Below are 22,743 nucleotides of genomic sequence, written 5' to 3'. Positions count from 1 at the left end.
TTTTTGTATTTATTTTACATTTCCTTCCTAATGTACCCTAAGCTAGATGCTGCATTTCACTATATCTATAAACTAGCACCCTTTTCTTCTGATGAGAAGCATTAAGCTTCAAAATGCCTAAGTATAAAGAACGTTTATAATCCCTCTTCCCATTGATATATTTTCTTTATTGAACCGACAAATAAATTGATATATACCTATATTTATTTTATCTTATCTACAATTTCATTATACAGGGTGACCCAAAAAAACGGGCCCCAACTCTAATTAGGCCCTGTTTCTTAGTGTTTTGTCCGAATGAAATGAAACTTTGGTCATAACTAGTTTATTATATTCAAAACATCACATTAAAACACTAGGGTCTTTGACCTTTTTTCTCCATTGACTGTAAAATGCTCAGAAAAACAATTGAATGTCCTGTTTTTTGGGGGGTCACCCTATATATATATATATATATATATATATATATATATATATAAGAGCAAATAGTTAATAAAACATGTTAAAAAACCCTTTGAAAAAGAGTTAAAAACATATTTAATCTGAAAAGGAAACACTTATTGTTTTACTATAGTCCCATCAAAAATTCAAAAGTTTTCATATTTGTTTCAAAATTTTTATTGCAAAAAGTTTTGATATTTGTGGAAACGTGGAAATCTAATTAATAAAATCAGCTATGATGCAAACTTACTTCTGCCCCCTAATTAAAATTGTCCTTGGGTTTGCTTTCAGCAGCCTTGTAACTCACACTTCCCTAATTTTGTCCTTTAGTTCTCATATTTCATGAGTGACCTTTCTGAATGAGGGAAGAATAGCTATTTTCTGGGTTATATTCTATCTAACACTTATTGTTGACTAGTTTTTGATTTTGAAATATTATATATTAGTGCTGAGGTGATTAATCAGAACCAAAATCAGAACTTCTAAGGGTATCGGAATCTGTATCAGAAAATTTTATGCATATTTTTCAATGTCAAAAACGATTCTTTTGTCTTTTTTTATTCAATTTTGTTTAAAACAAAATCTTCCACTGCTGGTAGTAATGATAAAATAATAAATATGACACATTGCATTGGCAAATAAATGTAATATAATTGAAAATTACTGAAAATTTCTAATATTGTCATCATTCTTTCATATGCTAACTCGTGTCCACTGTGTTTCCTATGAACTATTAACCACATTGATAAAACCTTCAAACACAACTCCTTTCAAATATTTGATTTAAAACTACCATCTATCAAGAGTTTTGTTTTTTACGTTCAAGATAATATCTGCACATTTAACATGTTTTTATGGTAATCAGGAAAAATAATATCTCTATAGTTAAATATTAAGTTTATTAAGAATCGGAATTGGGAATTTAGTATGGAATCGGTAATTGTATTTTAATCAGAAAAAATATTGGAGTCGTCCCATCACTAATATATATATTTTAGCACTTTACATCAAGTGGTTCCATGCTTTGTCTAAAACGATTTCTATATTAAAAAAAAAAAAAATTTAAACAGTCTACACCCCTTTTTCCTATCTGAACTTACTCTATATAAACTGAGCATGGATGAACAACTGTCCTGCTTCTAACATTAGTAATATTGTATTAATTTCTCATTATTGTACTCTCTACTGCAATAAACCTTTCTTACTTCCTGATACTAATGTGCTTAGGGTTGTTATTGCCACTTAATAACGATCTTGTCTATTGTACTTTTTTAACAAAGATATACATGCATATTTTGTATTCAGTTCAATTTCAAGGTTAAAGTTAGGATGGGTAGATTATACCTACATGTATAAAATCCAAACAAATAGTTCAAATGCTTCTAAATTCATTTCAAATTTCAAGGTCACAAATACATTTTGCTGTTGTTATTGTTAAATTATAAACAAAAGATTAAAATGGCTGACTTATTATTCTGAGAACTTATGTGTGTGTGTGCGTATATATATATATATATATATATATATATACACACACAAAAGGGCGAATGAACCCTTTTTCGGGGTCAACGGCCAACTAGCACTGTGTGTGTTTGTGTGTGTGTTGGGGTGGAGAGGGCTCCCGTAAGCCGTGGTGAAGGCAACCTTTCTAGGAGAAGCAAATCTCTGATTTAAAAAACCCATAAAGCGGGAGACCAGTACCCGCATTAAGCTGGTCTGCAGTTTTACTTGTTGCTGGCTATCTTGCTCTTGCTTGTTGCTGGATCTCAACATTTTGAACCGAGAGAGAGAGAGACTCAGCTGTCGTACAAAGCTAAGACTCTGTAACATCATCTGTGTATAGATATTCCCTCAGGCATTTGTCTATTAAAATGGTCCTGTGGTGATGGAAGTCATTTTTGAGCTCATTGACTTTAAGTGTCTGAGGGAGTGGCACTCGTCTGACAAGACGTTGCAATCATCATATATATATATATACATATATACTACCTGTTCCCTTTTTTCTCAGAAAGTAATAGGCGTACCTGATTAAAATTTATATGGACCTTTGTTATAAGGAGCAGCAAACTAAGTATTATGGTATCTGTTCAACACACAGGTAGGGATTAATATGCTGAATCCAGTGACTTTGGAAAAAGTTCTTACGCTTCAAGTTCTTCACATCTTTAAATATCTATTCAGTATTTGTTTTGTTTTTAGAATAAAATTGTTTTTGCCTTTGGAGAAAATAATGGAGTTTTGCAAAGGGAAAGAAAAAAAAACAATAAAAAAAAAACAATAAAAAGAAAGATAAAAATCAATGTTTGGTGCATTTTAGATCAAAAACATAGTTTCTTCAAACAGCCTGATCTGGTAACACCAGGAAAAATAATTTTAAGAAAATATATAATATAATAATAATATATAATATAATAATAATAATATGTAATATAATAATAATATAATAATATATAATATAATAATGTATAATATAATAATAATATATAATATAATAATAATATATAATATTATAATAATATAATAATAATATATATTATAATAATATATAATATAATAATGTATAATATAATAATAATATATAATATAATAATAATATATAATATTATAATAATATAATAATAATATATATTATAATAATATATAATATAATAATGTATAATATAATAATAATATAATATATAATATAATAATAATATATAATATAATAATAATAAAAATGTTATGCAGTATATTCTTCTAATCATAAAGGCTAACATCATAAGTAAAACATTTTTCTTCTGAACTGCACTAAAAATGAAATTGTTTGGATTTTCCAGGATACTGTTCTCATCTTCCGTGTTATTTTCACATTTCAGTTAATATAACCTCTGATCTTCTTCAGGTGTATCTTGTGTAACTCGTGAATTTTTGTCAAACTCGTGAATCTACAGAGAATTTCTAATGGAACCTTCTATTTAATTCATATGGGTTACATGCTTTTGTTCCATCAGTTATAACTGGGTAGAAGTCCTAAGTAATTCAAATTGTATTTTGAGCATTGCCCTCACTGAGGATTGAACTTTCAACCTCCAGAAGAGTAACTTTACAACTGAATTTTACCAAACACTTTATGCCATAGGTTCATCAGATTCCCAAGTTCGACAAGATACACCTGAAGAAGGTTCGAGGTTATACTGACCGAAACATAAAAATGACACGCAAGATGAGAACAGTAGTCCGAAGAATCCAAATAATACGAATAATCAATCCTCATCTCAAAATGTCAAGAAACTCAAAAAAATTGTTGCTTTTGATTTAGATTTTGCAGAACATGATTGAGTTTTGCAAAGGGAAAGGAAAAAACAACAGTAACATCAATGTTTGGTGCATTTTAGATCAGAAAGCTAGTATCTTCGGACAGTCTGATCTAGTAACACTGATAATAATAATTTCATGATAATCTTATGCAATCATAAAGTAAAAACTTTACCTCTTCTGAACTCGGCTAAAAATAACAAATTCAGTACGATGTTTATTTCCTGTCTCTAAAGCTACACTAAAATTAAATGCAACCATTGCATGTTTTCACGGACGGCGGCTTTCAAACTATGCAGATATAATAACAGATTATTATTATCCTAACAAGGACCATGGGAGCTGGAAAGAAAAAAAAAAAACTTTAAATAATGTTAAAGTTCTGAATTTTTTAGATAAGGGCTGATTGTTTATATTACTTGTACTGATTGGACTATTGTTCTCATCTATTGTCTTCTGACCATTTTCAGGCACATTGGTTTTTTTCACAAATTCTAAACTATAGCCATAAAATAGAGACTAACTCACAGAATACGAAAATATCTATGGTGCCAGTAACTTTTCTCCTTTATTTTCCCAAATAATAACCAACATGCCTGAAGACGGTAAAAGGACAATCTGACTGAAGCATTGCACAAATAACACTTAAGAGGAGAACAATAGTCCGGTCAATTAAATAATTTAAATAACCTTATTTAAAATGCTTTTTATTCTGACCCGTTTCATGTATCATATTGACTATGGCGGTATAAAATGAGTTTCCTATGAAAACCTTTATATTGATTTCAATGTACCATTACTTTGAATGCAGATCCTGACTGCATTAATTTTTTTTATCTAGAAAAGCTTCTTTGACTAGATTTATGCTGCCACTTGCTTAGGACAACTATATTTTTCTATTATGTGGCATGGTGGATAGAATACTCGGTAAAATTTAGTTGTAAGCTACACTCTTCTGGAGATTTAAGGTTCAATCCTTAGTGCAGGAGATACTTAAAATATAATTGCAACTTGCTTAGGCCTTCTACCCAATCATGGCTGACAGAATGAGATCATGTTATCCTGGTGGATTAAATAAAGGGTTCCATTTAAAATTCCATGCAGATCAAGTTTGATAAAAAGATTCAAGATATGCTAGAAGAAGGTTGAAAATCATACTTAAGATGAGAATAGTAGTCCAAAGAATCCAAATACAATTTGTTTTTTCAATTTCAAGAATGGTTCCACACTTAAGACTTTCTCCTATGAAAATCTATCATCTATGTTTGTTTCAATGTGCCATTACTTGGTAATTTTTGACAGAATGGTACTAAGTCTTCTTTGAATTGTTTTTCTTCTCAGTTAGCCTCAATTGAGAGGTGTGTACATCTATTTATCCAACCAGAGCTTCATTCAACATATCCATATCAACATTTTGCAACTCCAGCCTTAATAGTCAGAACTGTCATCAAAATGGCATCACAAATAAACCAAACATTTATCCCATAATTCCTCTGCATCCCCAGAAGAACTATTGGAACAAAAGGTTGAGGAGTTTTTATATATATATGGTAGCTTCTTTCAGTCTTAACTATGGATATGCACTATAGGGGTGTCTGCGCATGGAATTTTTGTGGCAAGAATTGAGCAATCTGCAGCCACACTTCTCCTGAGGCGGCGTTGTTAAATATCAGTGGCAAGTGGAGGTTCAGGATGACTGGAAACAATGCCGAGATAAGCAGAGAGCACATACAGCGCCTAAAATTCCCAAATGGTCACTCATCTGGTACTAGCCAGGCTCAACGTTGCTTAACTTCGCTGATCTGACGAGAACCGGTGTGTCAACATGATTATGCCTCTCTCTCTCTCTCTACATATATACACACACATTATCGAAATATATATGTCAATTAAGCTACACAAATTTTTCTGTATTTCATTCTTGTGAGGACTCACCAGAATTGATATTACCAATGCTAACTAATATAACAACTAAAATATAAACAAAAACGAAGAAAACGTATCTAAACACATCTAAGTTAAAACAAGGCCATTTTTTAATACATAAAGAAAGGTGACTCATTCCTCTCCAAAAATAAACAAAGACATACAGGTCAACTGAACTTTTGTTTGATAAAAGCCTGACCATTGACTGTTGAAAACAGAAACAGGAATAAAAAACAAACCTAATACCACATGGATGTATAAATAGTAACATGCGGTAATATCAATTGCATGCATTAGCCTAACGAGTCCTCACTAAGATGAAACGTGCCAAACTCTGAAGAATGATGGAGGTTATATCAGCCGAAACGTGAAAATAACACTACAAGTTAACAACAGTAATTAGAATAATCTAAATAGTATGTAATTTTAGTTAATGACACTAAAATGTTATATTCTGAATGTAATTAAAAATAATAAAAGAATACTTGAAACTACTTTTAATAAAACCTAGCAACCTACAATTAATAACATTACATATGAAACCAGTTGCAATATTTTAAAATTTTTAAATGCATAATAATACAATTTTATCCTGTAACGCTAATTCTGGCGTCTCGGAATTAAAATTGTAAACATTTCTTCTAGAACTGCAGATTTGTTCTTTTGACATCAAGCAGAGTTCATATACACGTTTTCAGCTGTTTTTTTGTCCCCCTCCAACTTTTTGTTTATATTTTTTTGTCACCTGAAGATGATCCAACAAAGAATCAAAAGTGCTTGTGATACAGTTTTTTTTTTTAGTTTTTTTTTTTTTTTAGAGGCATTGAACTTTAAATTGAAAACTCTTTTCTTTAATTGCAGTTTGGCAACTATCGGTTATTTTGAGTTCAGCTTGGTTTGGTAACTCATCAAGAGACTGACACCCAAGCAGCATTTGTAAATTGCAAATAATACTATGAATTTACCGAGAGACACATTTAATGGCTGAATAATTTCACAAAATGGACCTTCAACTGATCACCTTGTTCATGCAATTTAACTCCGTTAGTTTATTTTCTTTGGAGATATGTAAAGTCCTGTGTCTATTCTGATAAACCAGACACAACAGACCACTTAGAAGATAATATTCAACACGTTATTGTCAAAATACAGCTTAATTTAATGGTCAGAGTTTATGAAAATTGGACCTCTAGATTATGCCATATATTATGCCACAATTTCATATGAACAAAATTGTATTTAAATTATAAATGCCAAAATTAATCTTTGGAATAAACCACATAATTGTATCCTAAAAATTGTGATTTATTTCAATTTAAAGTTCGCTGCCACTAAAATTTAAAAAAAAAAAAAACACCCTTTACATATAAAACATTTAATTTTTTTTTTTTAATTTTGACACAAAGATAAGAGGGTTTTTTTTTTTTAATTTAAAATAAGTTGTAATCAAGCAGTGAATTCTGTAATAACAGTTGCTAAAACAAAAGAATACGCACGATATATATATATATATATACATATATAGCAATAAATGGTAATTAGTAAAAACCTGAAAAGAGTGCTCAATACTATTGCAGAGCAAATATATATATATATATATATATATATATTTTTATTTTTTTAAGTCAGATGGGTTTTTTATGATGTAAGCGTTGTTTAAATTTAAAAATAAAATATATATTAAATATGTTTATAAGCCAAATTACAACACAATATTATGAAAATAAATAAATATTTATTTGTTTAAAATTAATATTTCAGGTATGTATGCTATCCTCAGAATTTTATACACTGTTTTTCTTCTTTTTTTTTTCCTCGAGACTATGATAAATTGAAGAAAAGAAAAGTTAGCGTGTTCATGGAAAACACATCTGACTTTCAGATCATGTGCGCCAAGCATATTCTTCTGGTATTTAAAAATAACACTGCAGACGAACAACACGCGGACTTTTTTACTAACTTTTCTTCAATTTACCATCATGACGGGGGGGAAAAAAAGAAAAGAAAAAGTATAAAATTCTGAGAATGGCGTCTATTGTCGAAATATTAATTTTAAACAAATAAATATTTGTTTATTTTCATATTGCATTGTAATTTGGCTTATAAACCTATTTAAAACACACACATCTATCTATATATCTATAAAAGTGAAAATGTGTGTGTGTGTGTGTGTGTGTGTGTGTGTGTGTATATATATATATATATATATATATATATATATATATATACACACACACTTCCCTACCAAATAACTGTCAATTCTCGGTCTACAGACTCAAGATTTGACATAAAGGGCATTGAGATTTGCAAAAATCTTTTTAATCGGTTTTCAGCCAGAAATGTGGCTCTTATGGGGTCAAAGTTCAACGATTTGACCTTTGAGAACTCTACCAAACTCCTCTGCCAATTTTGGGTCTAAACATTTGAAATTTTAGATGTAGGTTACTTGGACATGGATCCAACTTTCTAATTTGATTTGAGCTTAAAACAATAAATGTTAAGGAGTCATAATTGGGGTCAAAGTTTTTTAAAAATTGACCTTTGCGGCCTCTACCAAATTACTCAGCCTATCTTTGGTCTAAACATTTGACATTTTACATAAAGTGTATTCAGACATAGGGCAAGCTTTTTAATGTTTTTTTGCTGAAAATTTGGCTTTCAACGGGTCAAAGTTCAAAAGATTGCGATCGCTAGCAAACTATTGAGCCAATTTTGGATCTAAACATTTGAAATTTTACACAAAGTGTATTCAGACATGCAGCAAGCTTTTTAATCAGTTTTTGGGAGAAAATTTGGCTGGTCAAAGTTTACAGAGTTTACCTTTGCAGACTCTACTAACTTTGAGAACTCTACTAAACTCCTTCGCCAATTTTGGGTCTAAACACTTGAAATTTTAGATGTAGGTTACTTGGACATGGGTCAAACATTTTAATTTATTTTGAGCCCAAAACAATAAATGTAAAGGGGTCAAAATTGGGGTCAAAGTTAAAAAAAAATTGACGTCTGTGCTCTACCAACTTTTCTCTATGATAGTTAAGGAAGACTATTATACAGTAAGGTATTACTTTGCATATTCACACTTTTTAATATATGAATATGCACATAAAGTTATGAACAGTGCATAGGGCCCGAGGAAAGCCAGGTGGAACTGCTAGTATATCTATAAAAGTGAAATTGTCTGTATGTGTACATTTCCCTTCCAAAGTACTGTCAATTTTCAGTCTACAGGCTTGAGATTTGACAAAAGTTGTATTGAGATTTGAGAAAATCTTTTTAATCGGTTTTCGGCCAGAAATTTTGCTGTAAAGGGGTCAAAATTCAACAATTTGACCTCTGAAAACTCTACCAAGCTCCTCCACCAATTTTGAATCTAAACACTTGAAATTTTAAATGTAGGTTACTTGGACATGGGTTCAACTTTCTAATTTGATTGGAGACTAAAACAACAAATGTTAAGGGGTCAAAATTGGGGTCAAAGTTTAAAAAAATTTGACCTCTGTGGTTTACCAAATTACTCAGCCAATTTCTGGTCTAAACATTTTAAATTTTATATCAAGGTATTCAGAGATAAGGCAAGCTTTGTAATTAGTTTGGGTCGAGAATTTGAGCTGCCAAGCGGTCATAGTTAAAAAAAATTTGATCTTTGCGGTTTCTAGCAAACTACTCAGCCAATTTTTGGTCTAAACGTTTGAAATTTTACATAATGGGTATTCAAACATGCAGTAAGCATTTTAATCAGTTTTAGGTTGAAAATTTGGCTGCCAAAAGGTCAAAGTTGAAAGAGTTGATTTTTGCAGATTCTACCAAACTCCTCTGCCAAATTTGGGTCTAAATACTTGAAATTTTAGATGTAGGGGTAACTTGGACATGGGTAAAACTTTTTATTTTGATTTGAGACCAAAACAATATATGTTAAGGGGTTATAATTAGGGTCAAAGTTAAAAAAAAAAATTAACTCTGCAGTCTATACCAAATTACTCAGACAATTTTTGGTCTAAACATTTGAAATTTTACATATAGGGTATTCACACATAGAGCAAGTTATGAACAGTACATAGGGCCCAAGCAAAGCCAGGCTGAACTGCTAGTATACTAGAAGATCAAAATTAATTCCCATAGCAGTTTGCATCACTTTTATGTCCCTTCTTCTACAAAAATTAAAATTAAGATATAATGGTACAAAATCTTGTGACTAGAATCCTTATTCCAATTTTAATTAAAATCAGTTACATTATTTTTATTCTAGAAAATGGCTTAAAGAAATTGAAATCCACACCTTTCTTACACAAGAAGTGATGAAGTCTGCATGCAATTTGACTGATGTCAGCTTTATGGAGAGAGGGTGTGGGATGTTGCTTGGTGTTGTCCACCTCAAAATTCAGCACACTCACAGCACCCTAAATGTCAAATCCAGGATGAAGAAAAATTGTATATGATAGGTATTGTGTTTAGTATTTTAGTAAGCCAAATTGTAACAACTATACTAATCCCCCACTCAAAAAAAGATATCAATTTTAAGCATATGAAGTTTTAATCCAAGTTTTCTGCTTCTATCTTATTTAGATGAGAACCATAGTCCAACGAATCTAAACAGTAGGAATACTCAATCCTCATTCAAAAACATGCAACCAAACAGTTTTAATTAAAATTTATCTGAAAGATGCCTTAGCGAAACAAGCATCGACTAACCCGTATAATAGAATAAAGTTACTGTGGTAAAAAGTTTTATGAATTCGATATAAAAATTTCTGAACTTTTTAGGCAAAGATTGATAATTTGTATTGTTTGGATTATTCAAATTACTGTCCTCATTTTGAGTGCTATTTTCACGTTTTATCAACCTGGGTGCCCAGCGTTGCGCGGGTGTTTGGAGGTGTGTGTTGAACAAAAAAAAAAATAAAATAAAAAAATAAAAAGTGGTAGTAGGCAGGCAGGCTCAAACCGGTACCGTGAAGGCGGAAAAGAATGTGGAAAAAAAAAAAGTGACGTCTTTGCCGTTGCATCCATCACCAAACCGGAAGTGGCAAAGGTTTAAATTAAGGCTAGTCAATCAAAAAGAGGGGATGACTTTGGAAAATATCGCGAAAAAAGCAACCCCCTCCTTGTAGAAAAGTGCCCAGTTGAGGGTGAAGGAATTGTTTTTAGCCAATTTTTCAATATTTATCGTCTGAAGGGTCGACCTTCAAAACAATACCGATCTTGTGAAAATCTGTTGCCTCTGTCAAAAGTTTTACGCAGACATACATACATACATTTAAACAGACAGTTGAGGTTTATATTATAGAAGATGACCGGGTAGAAGTCCTAAGTAATTGCAATTGTATACTGAGTATCACTTGCACTGAAGATTGCACCTTAAATCTTCAGAAGAGTGTAACTTCTAATTACTAAGTACTTACCAGGTCTTTGCAGGGATTACATGTAAGGTTCTGTTCAAAATTCTATGCAGATTCCCGAATTCAACAGAAAGATTCCCCGAGCTTGACAAGCTACATCTGAGGTTATATCGGACGGAACATTGTGCAAATAACACTCAAAATGAGAACAATAGTCGAAATAAAACGAATACAGATGATTTCAAAATTCACGATGGTATCTGTTAGTCTATTCACGCATCCCAGGAAGAAAGGCTTCATACCTTTCCTGATAAGTGAACATAACAGATTCCACATGGTTTGAACTCTGTTTGCTATTTCCATAATCCGTGTCAGTAGAGAACCGTACCCCACCCCAACCAACCAACCAAATTTTCAAATGTTTACTCATTGGTTACCCATGACAACGGATATTATAGAAAGTCTAGATTTAATTTGCCATCTGTTTCATTTCTCTTTTGTTTATCATAATAATCCTTTAACCCAATGGGAAACAAAGAATGTAATGAATGTTTTGTTGATTGCTGCATAGTCTAAGTGAATATACTATTCACACTAAAGCATATTGTCGTTCACTAATAACAGCAATTAAGCCATTAATAAAATTTAACTTAATTACATGCGGCATTCATTTTTTTTTTTTTTTAATCTTTCATGGTTGAATATATAATAGCTGAAATTTCTATCTCCGTAGGGCAACAAGTTTCGGTGGTTAGATTTAAGTAGATCATAGCCGTAAAATTTAATTTTATATGATTGCAAGCTTCCAGTTAGAAGCTTATAGACTGGCACACGAGATGAATTGCATTATGATATTTACTTCTAACAAATGAAATTATTTTGTCGGATTCTCAAAGTTAGACCCATGTAGCTTTTAAGCTGACAACTAAAACTTTGCTTTCACCAAACCAATTTTCATTTATTATTGCTGTACAGTGTTATTCACAATATAATAATGTAAATAGTCACACTTTATTTATTAGATAACATAGTCCAACCCAGATAAATGCAAATATCAAATATTTTTAAATAACCATTTAAAAATATAAAAATCAGGATAGGGTATAATGCAATTTAAACAAATAATTATAATAGAAGTTAGCTACTTAAAGATTAAGTAACATTAATGGAAAAAACAGTCCCAAGAAAAACAACGTCAATTGGCGAGGACGACACTCCCAAGGAAAACAACGTCAACTGATAAGAATGATAACCCAATGAAAGACAACACCAATTATGTCAATTTAATTAAAACTAGGTGTGTGTGTGGGGAGGGGGGGTCAGCTTTGCCAATTCTGTAAAATATGCATAAATATATTTTAATTCATTAAGATTTTGTATTTATTATTACAGAGCCAATTCTCTATTGAATATTATATATATATATATATATATATATATATAAAAATATAACACGGAAATTACATAATTGTCAATGCAATAATTTATTTCAACTTCAATTATGTAATTTCCATGTTATATTTTTATGTTATTGCTCTGTTTACCACATTAAGCTCTCATACCCGGATTTCCTCCTGGAATTATTCCATTATAACACTATATATATATATATATATATATATATATATATATATATATATATATATATATATATATATATATATATATACACATACTTGTTTGTAATATACTGAATTTTACTGGATTCAGTAAATTTTCATACACCAATGAATTTTAAGCCAAAAAGAGATGACTTAAAATGTAAGCTACAAAATTATCATATTAAATAAATTGAGCATTAATATACTGTATTGACAAAACCAAGACTTCAAAAAAGGAATTGGTAGCAACAAAAAGTGTATTTCATTGTAAGTTACAATTGTTTCAAGACTTTCAATGCTTGAAATTGTCCAACCGGTCTTGAAACAATTGTAACTTACAATGAAATACACTTTTTGTTGCTACCAATTCCTTTTTTGAAGTCTTGATTTTGTTAATACAGTATATATATATATATATATATATATATATATATATATATATATATATATATATATATATATATATATATATAATACTGACTTTAAAAGTTTTTAAAAAAATTAATCATGTAGATCGAAACCAAAACATTTAGTGCTCCAGCCAGGTTTCCTACTATTTAAGCTAACTCAACAGATAGATAAAAAAAAGATTTAAAATAAAACCACTTCTAGCTATGATTGAATTTGCGCATGCATAAAACTAATAGAAATATGTCAGCAAGTTGAAATGAACATTTAGCATTTCAACTTGTTGACATTTCTGTACACGTTATTAATCCAAACAAAGATTTTACTCAATATAAACCATCTGTGGTGTATGATTACTATTTCCAATTAATTTCAGTGTTACGTGACCAGTAGTTTAAGAGTTTTTATTTATTTATTTTTCAATTTTTTATTTGGAGAGTCACCACATATCAAGGCTCAGAGACTACCTAAGGATGAGGGTTAGGTGTTAGGTAGATGATGAAACAAGATTAGTCACAGTGGGACTTGGGTATGACTAGATTATTTAAATGGATGACTCAATAGAAATTTAGTTTATCAGTTGAATTTGTTTCCCCACGATGTTGGGGAAAACCAACTCCCCAAAAAAAGGGAGTATCCAAATGAATAGCAATTGTCTGATATGAGGTGTTTCCCCCACAGTGATCAAAACTGATTGCTTTCTGGACATCCCGGCATGACAGGCCAGGAAGCTGCCTTCGCTTTTGATTAGTTTTCGCTTTTATACAAAAAAGCCAAGCAAACATGCGAGAGGAAGGAATAGCATGAATTTTATAAAAATAAGTGTAGATACAACATGCATTCGCAAATCATAGATATTATAATCTAGGGAGTATATAAAAAGTTCTAAAACATAGTAACCCAACCCCCCGAGAACCCCGGCAAAAAAAGCCTTTTCATGTGTGGCTGTTTTGCCTTTATATATATATATATATATATATATATATATATATATATATATATATATATATATATAGATGGTTTTCTAAAACCTCATTTTTGTAACTATTTTTTTGAACAAAAAAAAACGTCACACTATTTTCACACATTTCCATTTTTTAAGATTTTTCCTAAATATTTTTATGTTTCACAAAAGAACTCCCACAAACACACATACATGCATCTATTGTTTTATTTATATAGATTAAATAAAGTCTACATTCATTAAATGTGATGGCAACCATCTGTCTAATAAGACAATTGTATTCTGCATCTAGTGTGGTGTGCTGCAGCATCAGCTGTGGCCATAAAGTTGAAGCTGGAGTTGGTTCTCCAGATGCAGGACTGGGCAAATGATAAGGAGACCTAGGTTTGCCCTGTTACCAGGGTTCCCCTCTCAGCATTGCAGATCCAATGAAAAGGCAAGCCAATACGGTCTTAGCCAGTGTTGCTCACCAGTTGCCAGAAAGGTACTGCAGTGTTTCACCATTGGCCTATCAGGAATCCAAACCGGATTTTTTGTCAGGTTTTAGCCATATTCACTGAATATTAATCTGATATCAACCATTTTTTAATCAACCCACTGTCCCACTAATTCTTTATCATCTAAATTTTATCAACCTGTTGAGTTCAATCAAGTCTCTAATTTAGAAAGTAAATTCATCACACAGGCTTGGCTTGCCCATTTTAGTCTACCTGGTTGATTTCATACTGAAATACGATAATTGTGTATAATTAATTGAGCCTGTTTCAACTCACCTGAAGTTTGTTTATTGATGACCAATCCTTTATGTTGTCCTCCAGCCACATGTGCCACGTCAGGATCTTCAAACGCCAATCTTTTCTTGCGTTCAATCTTGATATGTGTTGCTTCACCCTTTTTCGTGGGGGTCATAACAATATCTGAAAATTCAGAGGAAAAAGACATTTTGAACATTTATATACCAAAAAATGAACATTGCTTGATTAAAATAAAATTATTTAAAAAAACAAAAAAAAAACAACAACATAGCTCATCTCTATTATAATTGAGACTTGGTGACCCGATTTACTTGTCTCTTCCCACAAGAGCAGAGTTAGTCACTAGGTCGGTTTTTAATGTGGGGAAAATCTTCCAAAAAGGAGCACTCTGGATTGGAACAAAAATAAGAATTTACTAATGTATTTATTAACAACCTTTTAACCATATTTTATTCATTCCTTTAAATCTAATTAATAGATACTAATTTAATGTTTACAACCCATGCTTTATACTTACCCCTCTCTTTTCCACCTATAATGAGAGGGAAACTTATCAATTTTATTTCTGACCACAGTTCATGAGGATTATGTAACAAATACCCATAGCCCACTCAGAAATACTGATCACATTGTGATGTTGTGATGTTGGTAGACATCACCCTAAACTCTTGACCACCAATAGTTGAAGAGCCATTGCTTAGAATGAGACGATACTTCATGAAGGTTGATTCGGAAACCATTAGGGATCACATCAGAGATACCTCATGGAGTAGCATTCTTTCTCTTCCTACCAAACAGTGTGCAAATGAGATCACTGAATGGTTCAAAGCAGCAATTGAAGCACATGTTCCCACACAAAAGTTTTACAGTAAACCCCACTCTTTCCATTTCTACTTATGCAACTGCCATTGCTCAAAGCCAGCATGCATTCCTCAGATTTATCTGAAAGAAGTCTAGTTCAAATAGACAGAAGTATATAGAAGCTAGAAATAACTGTAATAGTGAAATAGCCGCAGCTAAAAGAAAGTCTAGCAAAATCACCAGAAAACGCACTGAGTCTCAGAAATTAGGAATTCTCAATTTCTGGAAAATTTATAAATTACCTTCCAAACCATTCAACAAATACCTTACTGAATCTTGCTTTCCTTACTGTTGGAAAATTGCTTGTGGTACTAGTTTTCAAGAATTCTGGCAAAAGACCCGACCCACTCAATTATTGCTCCATTGGCCTCCTTCCTCTCTTCGCCAAAATCTTATGATCAATCCTTAACCAATCAAGCATTAGTCCACCACTTCATAGATACTTAACTTCTTTCCGACCAACAGTATGAATTTAATCAAGCTCATTCTACTGCAGATATTCTAACTAGAATCTGTACACTGGATAAGGCAGGGTAGACTAGCCCTAGATATGTAGATTGCAGTCAGCTGAAAAGCAGACCAGAAGAACAGAGTTCCACAGGTGGGCAGTTCTAGGAATCAATGTTTGGGTTAAGCCACCAATAGAGTGGAGGAAATTATTATTTTTGATTCATATCTAAATTATTAAAATTCTAATATAAACATTTTTTTCTTTGAAAAAGGAATAATTCTTTTACGTTCTAATATTTAAATTAATTTTGGTAGGAAATTTTTAAATAGAACTTCACCCACCACCACAGTTGTTTGGTTTACATCACCAAGTTGAGTTTACAAAAATTTTATTTAAAAAAAAAAAAGGGGTATATTAAACATTTATTTTTTAATGTAGGGTACAAAACATTAACAAAATGCAGAGATAAGGTTCCAATCCAGCCCATTAGTCAGTCAGTGACATAAAAATTCCTCTAGACTGAGGTAATTTTAACTTTCATCATAATCCAGGGTGCCTCTTTTTGAGAAGCTGGATGTTTTTAAAAATTGATCTTGTGCCTTATCTGCACCACTGGGGAGGCAAAAGGTTGTTTTTTATTTATTTATTTATTTATTTTTATTTATTTTTTTTTTTTTTTAATTAAAAATATATTACTTTATAAATTTCTAAAGTCATTTCTAATGTAAATGAAAATCCTGTTCACAAAGATGGAGCATTTTTGATTGGAATAAAAATATCAAATAATCTCAGTCAGGAAGGGTTACTTTGTTTGATTATACATTTTATTTACAGATAAAAAGGTTGTAAACTTATTTTCCACCTCCCCTTTTCCTTGAAATAAATCTTTCCCTACATTAAAAAACCTTGTGATGAAACACAAATTTTTTTTTTAATTTAAAATTAAAATGCCGATCAAAAAATTATTTTAAAGTTTTCCTTTTCTTCAATATTTATGTCCTCCTCTTACTCTCCTCTTATGCTGCTACTACTCTCCCTATTCCCCTCTTAAACGGCCTCTCCTCCTAGTATTCCCCCTCCCACTATTTTTCATCTCATTTACCTTTCTCTGACCATCTCAAACATTTAATAGAAGTGTCTCACTCCCAACGCAATCCTCTACCTGTATAAGAGCCAAATATATCTTAAAATGGAGTATTGTTATTACATCTGGGGAGGAGCTGCTCGGAGCACCCTTCCCTTTTCTGATAGTGGTTAAAATCTCATAGGTGATGTTCTTTTCTCCTTCTTGCAACTTCTTTCTCACAGAAGATATGTTTAGAGTCTATCGCTATGTTCATGGTAAGTGCTTGATCGAGCTTCAATCTATGCTCCCCCTCTTTGCAAAACTTCTCCAATAAGTACTCGTCTAGCCACAACCACCATCAATAATTCCCTTATTTTCTATCCATGCCTAATTCCATGAATAAAGTTTTTTTTCCTAGAACTGCCCACCTGTGGAACTGTGTACCACGACCTGCTTTTCAATGACAACAGCATGGTTGTCTTCAAGTCCAATATAAACAAGTTCTTGTTGAGCCGCCCCCTTAAATAATTAAGTTTTACCCAATTTACACCACTATCGATCACTATGCTGTTGTCTCATTGACTACCTTACATTCCTTAATCCTTATCCTTGAAAAAAGTAAAAAATTTTATTTAATGAAACATTTTCAAGGTATAATTCTTTTGTAATCGATCTATATAATACTAAATCTGATAATCTATTAAACGTTTTAGATGGTTGGAGAAAGGTAAACGAGATGAGAAATATTAGGAGGAAGAGGAAGCCGTTTAAGGGGGGGATAGGGAGAGTAGTAGCAGCATGAGAGGAGAATAAAACAATGGCATAAATAAGGAAGAAAAGGAAAATTGAAAAATTAGACACGATTATAAAAATGGTAATATAAGGTAGGAGAAGGATTCGCTACAAGAAAATACCAAGCAACTATTTCATCTGGCCCACAGTTGCATCAGCATCTTCCAGCAGTTTGCACTAAGCAGCCAGATAAAGCTAATGCGATTAGCCAATCAGAAATCAGCTATCAGCAGATGACAAAATTCTTTTCATTAATTCTTTCATATACTTTTCTTGACAAAAAAACTAAAAATATTTTTTCCATATAATTAAACTTATGCTAAGTCTTATCTTTTTTGTGTTGAAGTTTTTTTGTTTTTGTTTTTTTAGTATTTTGAATTTATCGTCTGGCAGTGAAAATTTAAATACTACAAATTATAAAAAATATATAGGGTCAGAAGAGATGTTGCGAATTTATCTCTGCTTTATCGTTATTTTCATGGAAAGTGTTCAACTGAGCTTCAATCTATGGTCCTCCCCCCTCGCCGAACTTTCACAAGAAACACTCGACTAGCTGAAAACACTATCAATAATTTCCCCCACTCTTTATCTGTGCCTAAACCTAAACATAGATTCCATGATCAAAGCTTCTTTCTTAGAACTGCACACCTGTGGAATTGTCTTCCGTTTTCCTGCTTTCCAGCTGTCTATAATATGGTTGTCTTCAAGTCCAACGTGAACAAGTTTCTGATGAGCCGCTCCACTTAAGTTAACAAATTTACCGAACTTCCATTACTACCGATTACTATATTGTCCTTTTGACTACTGTACACTCTTTAACCCTTATCCTTGAGTGGCCTATCGGTGACGCCTATGTAAAAAAAAAAAAAGTCTAGGAGTACACGGGGATCTGGATTTGATATAAGAAAATGCTAAGCAGCTCTCTCATATTTTTTTAGACTCCATTTTGTTTCTTTATGCCAGACAGCAAAATATAAACACATTCCCATGAAGTTAATAATTGCCATCTAAAATATGAATTCTTTATTAAATATGATGACATTCATTTGTAATTATAGCTCACATTTAATTTGCTTTAATAAAAAAAAAAAAAAATTACATCTATTTATGCTGGAGCCGGAGGGAGAGTATAAACAAACATAAAAATCAAGAGTTTTGGTAATATGTGGGTTATTTGAGTTTTCAGTGGATGCATTAGTGTAGCTTAATAGTAAGAGACAATGCCTTTGAAGAGTGAGGTCCACATAGGATTATAAATGTTTAAAGGTAAAGAGAAAAGGAGGGCGCTGTAACTGAAAAATACCAAGTTGTCATAGGTCACTTAGAGCAGAAGTCTCCAAAGTTTTTGAGCTGAGGGGGGGGGGGCATATTGCTGACTTTTTAAAAGCTACATGGGCCAAAAATAAAAGACTTGAACATGTTTTATACGGTTTTGCTCATTAGCTTTGCTTTTCAGTGAAAATGGTTTTCCAAAACCTCATTTTTATAATTATTTTTCGAACAAAAAAAAACAAAAAAACATCACACTATTTTCACACATTTCCATTATATTTCTGAATTTTTGAGATGAGGATTGATTGTTCGTATTACTTGGATTATTCGGACTATTGCTCTCATCTTGAGTGTTATTCGCTCAATGTTTCGACTGATGTAGCTTTCAACCTTCTTCTAGTTAATCTTGTCGAACACGGGAATCTGCATGGAATTTCAAAAGAAACCCTTTATTTAATCTATGAGGGTTTAGCATGCTCTCATTCTGTCACCCATGACTGGGTAGAAGTCCTAAACAATTTGCAATTGTATTTTAGTATCACCCGCAATGAGGATTGAACCATCAAGCTTCAGAAGAGTTTAACTTACAACTGAATTTTAACAAGTACTTTATCCACTACGCAAGGACCCTAAGAAAGTCTGAGGCTACATCAACCAAAACGTTGTGTGAACAACATTTAAGATGAGAACAGTAATCTGAAGAATCAAAGCATAATTTTTTTTTTTTTTATCTCCTATGAATTGTGTTAAATCCTATTCATTTAATGTTTCAGGTGAAATGGAGAGTAAGATGTATTAATTGTGAAGCATCATTTAAAAACAGGGTTCTTCACACGTAACGTAGCGTTCTTTCCAAAGGCATTTTGCATCCTGTCATTATTCCATACAGAATGAAAAAATGATTTGTCAGCCGGTTTCTAACCAAACATCATTGGCTTTAAATAAGTCTTAATATTGCTACAAGGACATGAAATATAATAGCTTTGGCAACTTCAATACAGCAATCTCCCAAACTTTGTGGTACTTTCGCATTTAGTGCAACCGATTTCCATAAATGTTGGACTCATCTGGAAAACAATGCCAGAATATGTCGAGTGCTGATCAAGTTAATCAGCCAATGAAAAATCGATAAAACGCACTTAGCCAATAAAAATTGAAGCAGATGATTTAATAAATTAAAAGATAAAAAATTTAGTTTTAAATCACACACAAATTTAATCAGGTTGTTATATTTTATTTTATGGTATTTTCATTTTTTTTTTTTTTTGGTTTTCATTATAATTAGTATCCGATGTTATTTTTTGTTTCCTAGCATTTTTAAATTTGATCGGCACTCAGCATATTCCAGCAGTTTATGTCAGCTGCTAATCAAGCCCAAGCCAACATCACAGAAATCCAGTGCGCTATATGCAAATGTACCAAACTTTGTACATGGAAACACGAATCTGCTTTACACAGGTTTGTTTGAAATGTTTGTAGATTCTTACACAGGTCTCTCCACATATCTCCCAACGAGATGATTGGAGAGATAAGTTAGAAGGATTATGCATATAATTCTTCAGAACATCCTCCAACAGTCATTCCTATCTGCATTGATGAAGGTTTGGTTATTTTATTTTATGGCATATCAACCCTTTTCGAGTTATTTAATGCCGAATCCAGTGATGTTGGTAAAAAGGTTTTATCCTTCAAGTTCTTTATATCTACAAATTTTTAATCTGATTATTTTTGTAGAGGAAAATTGTTGTTTTGGTTTTTGACTTTCCAGAACATGATTGAGTTTAGACAAGAGACACTTGAAGGTTGAAAGTTACACTGACCAAAACACTGAAAACAATGCTCAAGATGAGAAAAGTAGCCCAAATAATACTTGAGTCATTATTCGGCGAAGTTCATAATTCTTAAGCCAGTCGGCCTAGATAGAGGTGAAGGTTATCAACCCAATGACATGCCACTCTTTGGTTTTCGAGTCTGAAGGCCATTTGCCCTGATCCTTAATCTTTATCCTTAAATACGATCAAGAATTATGGAATTTGTTGTCAAGCTCATCATTGTAGCTCTGTTTGCCAAACCCCGGAAAACCAACAACAGCTCACAAACTGATTGTTTTATTGCTCAACCTATCTCAGTCGAAACATCAGGCATTCTCGATTCCAATACTTCACAATTTATATAAGACATTAAACACAAATAGCTCAAAAGAGTCACCAAAAATACATAAAAACTTTCCATTGTAAAACACTGGAAGAATGGGTCAACTAACAGCATACCAAGTATTTTCTGGGTGACATTACTCAGGACTATATAGATAAAGAAGGCTCTATAGACAAATTAAAAAGAGGATCACTCCACTATGATCAGGAGAGGATTATGATAGTTGCCCAAGATTAAGGCTTGATGATGAGTGGTGCAGGTTCTGTCATAGAAAAGTAGAGTATGTGAGCCACCTGAAATCAAGTTGTAAGATTCTGCTGGAGGATAGCTACTATACAATACAACACAATCGAGTGTGTAAATATTTCCACTGGACTGTCTCTAAAAAGTTGAACAGCCAATGCAGCAGCAAGTCCTTGGAACATGTTTACCAAAAAAGAAGAGTTGGAAATAAGTCATACACCATGACTATGCAATTCCTACAACCCAGAAAACAGAGCAATTAAACCTAACATAGTAATATGGAACAAGAAAAAGAAAGAAACAACCTTAGTAGAAGTTAGTGTTCCCAATGATGATGGGTTAAACAGAGCTGAGAGGGAAAAGATAACAAAATATCAAGATTTTATGTAAGACATGAAAAGAAACTGGAATCTGAGGAAGATCTTCATCATTCTAGTAATCATGGGAACAATTGGATTAATGAAAAAGAATCTCAAAACCTATCTGGCAAATATACCTGGTGAACCATGTGCAAGAAATTTAAATACTTGCACTTAAAGGAATGGTTAGAATCTTAAAAAGATCTCTTGGTTGGAATGTATGAGAAAGTAGGTGAATGTCTGGCATCATGATATAAAATCACAAAAAAAAAAAAAAAAAAAAAAAAATGAAAAATAAAATGATAGCTACTTGTAGATACAAGCTGTGAGAGACAGGTTGGGTGTTCCAGCACATCTCCCTAATGGTACTTATGTAGAATAAGGATTGTATTATCATCAGAATTTTCCAGGCAGCTTACATAAAACGCCAAAAGGTGCCAAACAAAAGTTTGTTTTTTTTTCATGCAAACACTGGCCAATTTTTTAATGAAAAATATATTGTTTCTGTTTTTACTGACATAATTCAATGAAAAATTGATAGAAAAATGAAAACAATATTTTTTGTTGTTGTTACAAAGAAAATATAATGAAAAATTATTGGACAAGTTTTACGAAACTAAGAAAAATAAAATTTAATTCAAGAAAAAAAAAATACTTTCATTGTAACATAATTTATAAATATTAATCTTTTTGAATAACATGTAAGTAAATTTGAATACTTAAAAAATATAAACATTAATAAAAAATATCGTCCACAAAATTAATGGATTCAGAATTAAATAACTCAAAAAGGGTTGATATGCCATAAAAAAATAATAAT

The 22,743-nt window shown here is 31.8% G+C and overlaps 1 protein-coding gene across 50 annotated transcripts in view; it reads right to left on the bottom strand.

The window, feature by feature from the left end:
* Positions 1–22,743, bottom strand: part of LOC145258179 (uncharacterized) — a 399,192-nt gene that overhangs the window by 224,053 nt on the left and 152,396 nt on the right. For all 50 annotated transcript variants that reach the window (XM_080116006.1, XM_080116009.1, XM_080116011.1 and 47 more), the window contains one exon: positions 14,744–14,887. In XM_080116006.1, the coding sequence (XP_079972132.1) occupies positions 14,744–14,887 (144 nt within the window). The remainder of the gene's footprint in view (positions 1–14,743; positions 14,888–22,743) is intronic.

Source organism: Euprymna scolopes, chromosome 33 (assembly GCF_053919585.1).
Source record: "Euprymna scolopes isolate OS-2025 chromosome 33, ASM5391958v1, whole genome shotgun sequence".
NCBI classification, from domain to species: domain Eukaryota; kingdom Metazoa; phylum Mollusca; class Cephalopoda; order Sepiida; family Sepiolidae; genus Euprymna; species Euprymna scolopes.
The sequence above is the reverse complement of the archived record's forward strand: the minus strand, read 5'-3'. Positions and strand labels throughout refer to the sequence as shown.